At 36.3% G+C, this 4,538-nt stretch overlaps 1 protein-coding gene across 1 annotated transcript; it reads left to right on the top strand.

Annotated features, from left to right (window-relative positions):
- Positions 1 to 2,313: 2,313 nt before the first annotated feature.
- On the top strand, positions 2,314 to 3,814 carry MTLN (mitoregulin). The gene is made up of 2 exons (XM_039320887.1): positions 2,314 to 2,531; positions 3,494 to 3,814. Exon 1 carries the CDS (start codon positions 2,345 to 2,347, stop codon positions 2,525 to 2,527), a length of 183 nt encoding a protein of 60 aa, XP_039176821.1. The 5' UTR covers positions 2,314 to 2,344; the 3' UTR covers positions 2,528 to 2,531; positions 3,494 to 3,814.
- Positions 3,815 to 4,538: the final 724 nt, after the last annotated feature.

Genomic DNA, 4,538 nt, shown 5'->3' with positions numbered 1-4,538 from the left:
AAAAACTATTATTGCAAGGTGAGGCCAAGTATCCCAGTACACCAAAATGTTTAGAAAAATTTAACAGCTTGGTTACAGGATCATTTACCCACAACTTACATAATAAGTTGTAAATCTAATTTTCTGAGTTTGCATGTCACATTGAACCATAAATTAACCACATGGATTGGATTTGCACAACACATTAGGCAAAATATGGTTGACTAGTCTCTAAACTCAACGAGGATTCACAATCTGAATTTAGTCTATTTATGTATTTAGGATTTCTATCAAATCCATCAAATTAAAATAAATTGCATAGAATTAGATTTATCTATAATACTGCAAATAAGATTTAGGAGAAAAGAAATAACTAGTCATAATGAGCATGGCCAGTTTGAATGGTATACTGGTTTTATCCAACTTGAGTCTATTTAGAAATGTTAGATTGACACAAAACATCTGTATGTCGTCAATCTGAGGAAAGTTGGTAGTCATAATTTGTAGGAAAAGGGTGCACATGTCAGCAGTATAAAACAGCTCTGACTGTAGAAGCAATTTCAATCTCTATGTCAACTCTACAAATGAGCATGTCTGCAGTTATTTTCTCTACTCATTTTTTGATTGCCACATAGAATTAGGGGGGGGGGGGGTTGCCCAGGTGCTCTGCTAGTCAAAATAATCTTTTGTCCTGTGGGAACCAAGGTCACCGACTGCTCCTGAGATTGCAGGCTGGGCGTTGCCTAAAAAGCCTGCCAAGAAGATGTATTGGGGAACATAGTTGCTTGCATAGTTTTAGGGGTGGGATTTTTTAACTTTGTATTGGGGAATTGTTAGGCGTGTCTCCAGACTTGGTTTCACTTTTGATATGCCAATACTTTGTAACTAATAAACATGTTCTTTGAGGAATTTGCAAGCCTCTGAGTTCTGCTTTATTCGTCTCTGTCTCTTGTCTCTTCTAGAACATTTCAAGTATATGAAAAAGTTTTCAGTAAAGTCTCATGCTTTTGGAGAGTTTTTTCACTGGGAGTAAGTTGGAACTGGCTTGAAACAGTTTCAAAACTTTTCAGATCTGCTTTAGAAAAAAAATCATTTTTTTTGATAGTTCACACTCACTGCAGTTATGTTAAACATACTCAAACAGGGTTTAAATTGGGTTCATAGTTCAAAAGATAGCAGCGCCAGGCTGATCTTGTTAAGCAGAGTAGGTTTGGGTTAAGATTTGGTGGGGGAAATATCCGAGAAAAATAGAGTCATAGGTTACATTGGGGAGTCTAAAAGATATTCTGGAAGAAAGCAAAACAGACCACTTCTATATTATTGCAAATAAATTGCAAAAACTTGTTCATGAAATCAAGAAAAGTTGACCAACTTTTACACCAATACATTCTTGCTATGAAATGATGCAACTTGGACATATTTTCTCAGATATAAATTCCAACAAACTTAATCAACCCATTTGATCAATTTTCAAATTCCTCTTCTTTGAGGCATTGTGCTAAGCCATGATTAACAAATTCTGGTTTGTCGACAACTCCCAAATACTGGATTCACATAAAATGATGAGCCAGGCAGTAACTGTTTTGAATTGTGGATATATTTGGGGTTTTGAAAGTACATAGTGGGCATATTCATAATATAATTGCAATATAATATATTGTGACTTGTTTATTTGCAAGATAGCTGCCATAATCAGTCCCAGACAAGTAGCTTTCAGATTTTTTTCTATCATCACAGGAATCTTTATAAGTTTGAAAGTATTTTCATAAATAAGTAGGCTATAGGCTGGTACTTTGTTTTGCAGCCGGCTAATTTCTAATGTAAGGTAATATTTATTTGGAAAAAAATTTAAGAGGGATCAGACAGTTGGCACCAAACAGCACATGCATTGGTGACCAACAACACAATGCCTATCCTTTATCAAATTGTGGTTTATAAATCACTATTTGGATTCACATTTCAAGCTACAATATGCTAAACTGAATCATGCTATATTTAAATTAGTGCTTTTCAAACTCAACAAGATTAAGATATGTGGACTTCAATTCCCAGAATTCCCTAACTAGCAGGTTAATTGGAGAACTCTGGGAGTTGAAGTCCACACATCTTTTAAGTTGCCAAGTTTGAAAAACACCGATTTAAAGCGATGTGTTGCTGAGTGTATATAGTACGCGTAATTTATACCCGTAATTTTGCTTACTCAAAGGGAAACCTCACTGATTTCGATAGGAATTGTCCGCGTCAAGGATAAGCCGCTAGTTGCTGCGCCAAGAACATTCTTAGCTCCTTTTTCACTCGGCGTGAGAACGAGATAAAAGTAGACTGTCCTCTAGTGGGCGCCATACCAGATTGAAAGGGAATAGCAATGGCGCTGAGCTCGGAGCCGCTGTCAGATCGCTCTATAAAGCTAGCGGTGTTGCTAGCCTTCGCTTCGGGAGTGGTGGTGGGATGGCAGGCGAACAGAGCGCGGAGGTATTACCTCAAATGGCGGAAGCGACGGCTGCAGGACCAGCTAGCAGCAACTCAGAATAAGTTAGAACTCGCATGAAGCGGTGAGGAAGCGGCTGCAATAGCCCAAGAATGGTGACCGGGAGGGGGACATGCTGACTGAGAGGGCTCGTACTGACTGGCAGCGTTTTATGACAAAACGCTCGTTTGCCTTTGGCCTTTTAACCGTAGGCTGGGGTAATGAAAGGATCAAGCGGTGATTCCTGCGTTTTTCAAAGCTGGTATAAAGAGAAGTAGGCCACAAAATTAACATGCTTAAATTTTGCTGTTTTACTTTTTTTTTTTTTTTAAATAAGCAACTAACCATTTATGAATCTTTGTATCAAAATAAAGGCACAAAGCCGTAATTAATGTTTAAATTTGTACCCTTTTCCTTGAAGGGCTTTTGTGTTTTAATACTGGTTGTAGATCCTGAGGAATTCAAGCACACCTTATTTTAGGGAGAGAAGACCGGTTTCTGTATAATTTTTGCTTATTGAATGTTAGTGCTCTGGAAGACCTTTGGGAAGGGAAAAAGATAGTTACCTCAAACTACACATTTTGCAATAATTTAACAACAGTCTGGAAATTCATGCTGTTTTCAAAAGTGGTTGAAATTACTTTGTGTTACAAGTTTCAACCTTGTTTATTGGGTGACAATCATAGTTTTTTCAGAGCAGATGAACATATTACAGGCCGATTTTTAATTAAACAATACTTTTTGTTTTTCTATTGAAAATATGCTGATTTTTAAATTCAGGAATTTGTTTCTCAGTTTAAATACTTTATATATAGACATTTTGCCAGGGTTCCTGCAACATTTCAGTTGACAGTTGTACCAAAGTCAACAAACTTCTCAGTGGATGGAACTGTGCCTGATTTCCTTAATGCTGTTCTCATTCAAATACTAAAATTGCATCTTTTGCTATATATTTTAACTTGTACTTTTCTGTTTTATATTTTAAATTTTGAGAAAACTTTAACAATTATATGGAACTGATTTTCATTTTTTTCTACCTTTCAACAGCTGAATACAAATAGATGCCTCAAAATGAACTACAATCAAGTTTCCATATTTGATGGATATTAATGGACTTTTTAAAAAAAATCTTCATGCATAAACTTGGTTTGGCGATATCTATGGAATTACCATCTATTCCATGGGACTGATATTTACAAAACAGTTTAGCATCTGCAGAAAGATGTCATCTATCTGTTGAAACTTATCTGTATGAACAGCTTAACATTCCCTACTTGGACAGCTAATAACTTAAGGATGTTTTATGAAGTGGATCTTCCTAACATATTTTAAATATAAGAAAATAAACACCAAGTGCAATGCAATATATTCTGTGTTAGGTTTTTTTGAGTTCTTTATTTTGACTGTGAAAATGAAAACAACCATAATTATCTTATATCCTAATATGATCATTTATAAACATTAAAGGTTGGTCCTAAATTTATTGGCCTGATTCACACAACATGCTAAACTATAATGTGATTTTCCCAAAGGTGCTTTCTCAAGAGGCAACTGAACTTTGTTTTTCTTTGAAGATGTTTCACTTCTCATCCAAGAAACTTCTTAAGTTCTGACTGGATGGTGGGGAATGGAAAGATTTATATTTCTTGCAGACAACTGGTCATTTACATTTTTTTTAGAGAGTAATTGAAGCCACTTGGAAGTTTATCTGTGTCAAGGTCACCTGAGTAGTGCAAATGGGTGTGGAGCCTTCTTGGAACTGTTAAAAAGACTGTTGTAGACTGGAGATAAATGAAATCTTATCCCTCCCCTTCTATTTAGAGAGGGCTGTTCAATTTTGACATAGATGGCCTCTTTGACCCCTATTTCAAACCAGTGGTTCTTTCTGCCCAAAATGAACCATTTCTCACCATCCGGTCAGAGCTGAAGAAGCTTCTTGGATGAGAAGCAAACATCTTCAAAGAAAAACAAGTCCAGTTGCCTCTTGAAAAAGCTCCTTTGGGACAACCATGACCTGGATGACTGAGAATCTCCATAGACATAGTGTGGTTTGTTTGGGCTTACTGTATTATGTGAAGCCACACATGGCTTA

This window comes from Crotalus tigris, unplaced genomic scaffold, assembly GCF_016545835.1.
Source record: "Crotalus tigris isolate CLP2741 ecotype Arizona unplaced genomic scaffold, ASM1654583v1 scf7180000023713.2527936, whole genome shotgun sequence".
In the NCBI taxonomy this organism is placed as follows: Eukaryota; Metazoa; Chordata; class Lepidosauria; order Squamata; family Viperidae; genus Crotalus; species Crotalus tigris.
Note: the sequence above shows the minus strand (reverse complement) of the source record. Positions and strands in the feature narration are given on the sequence as shown.

What these genes read in the sequence shown, in the direction of transcription:
- MTLN (XM_039320887.1), top strand. Translation starts at nt 2,345, where the DNA reads ATGGCGCTGAGCTCGGAGCCGCTGTCAGATCGCTCTATAAAGCTAGCG.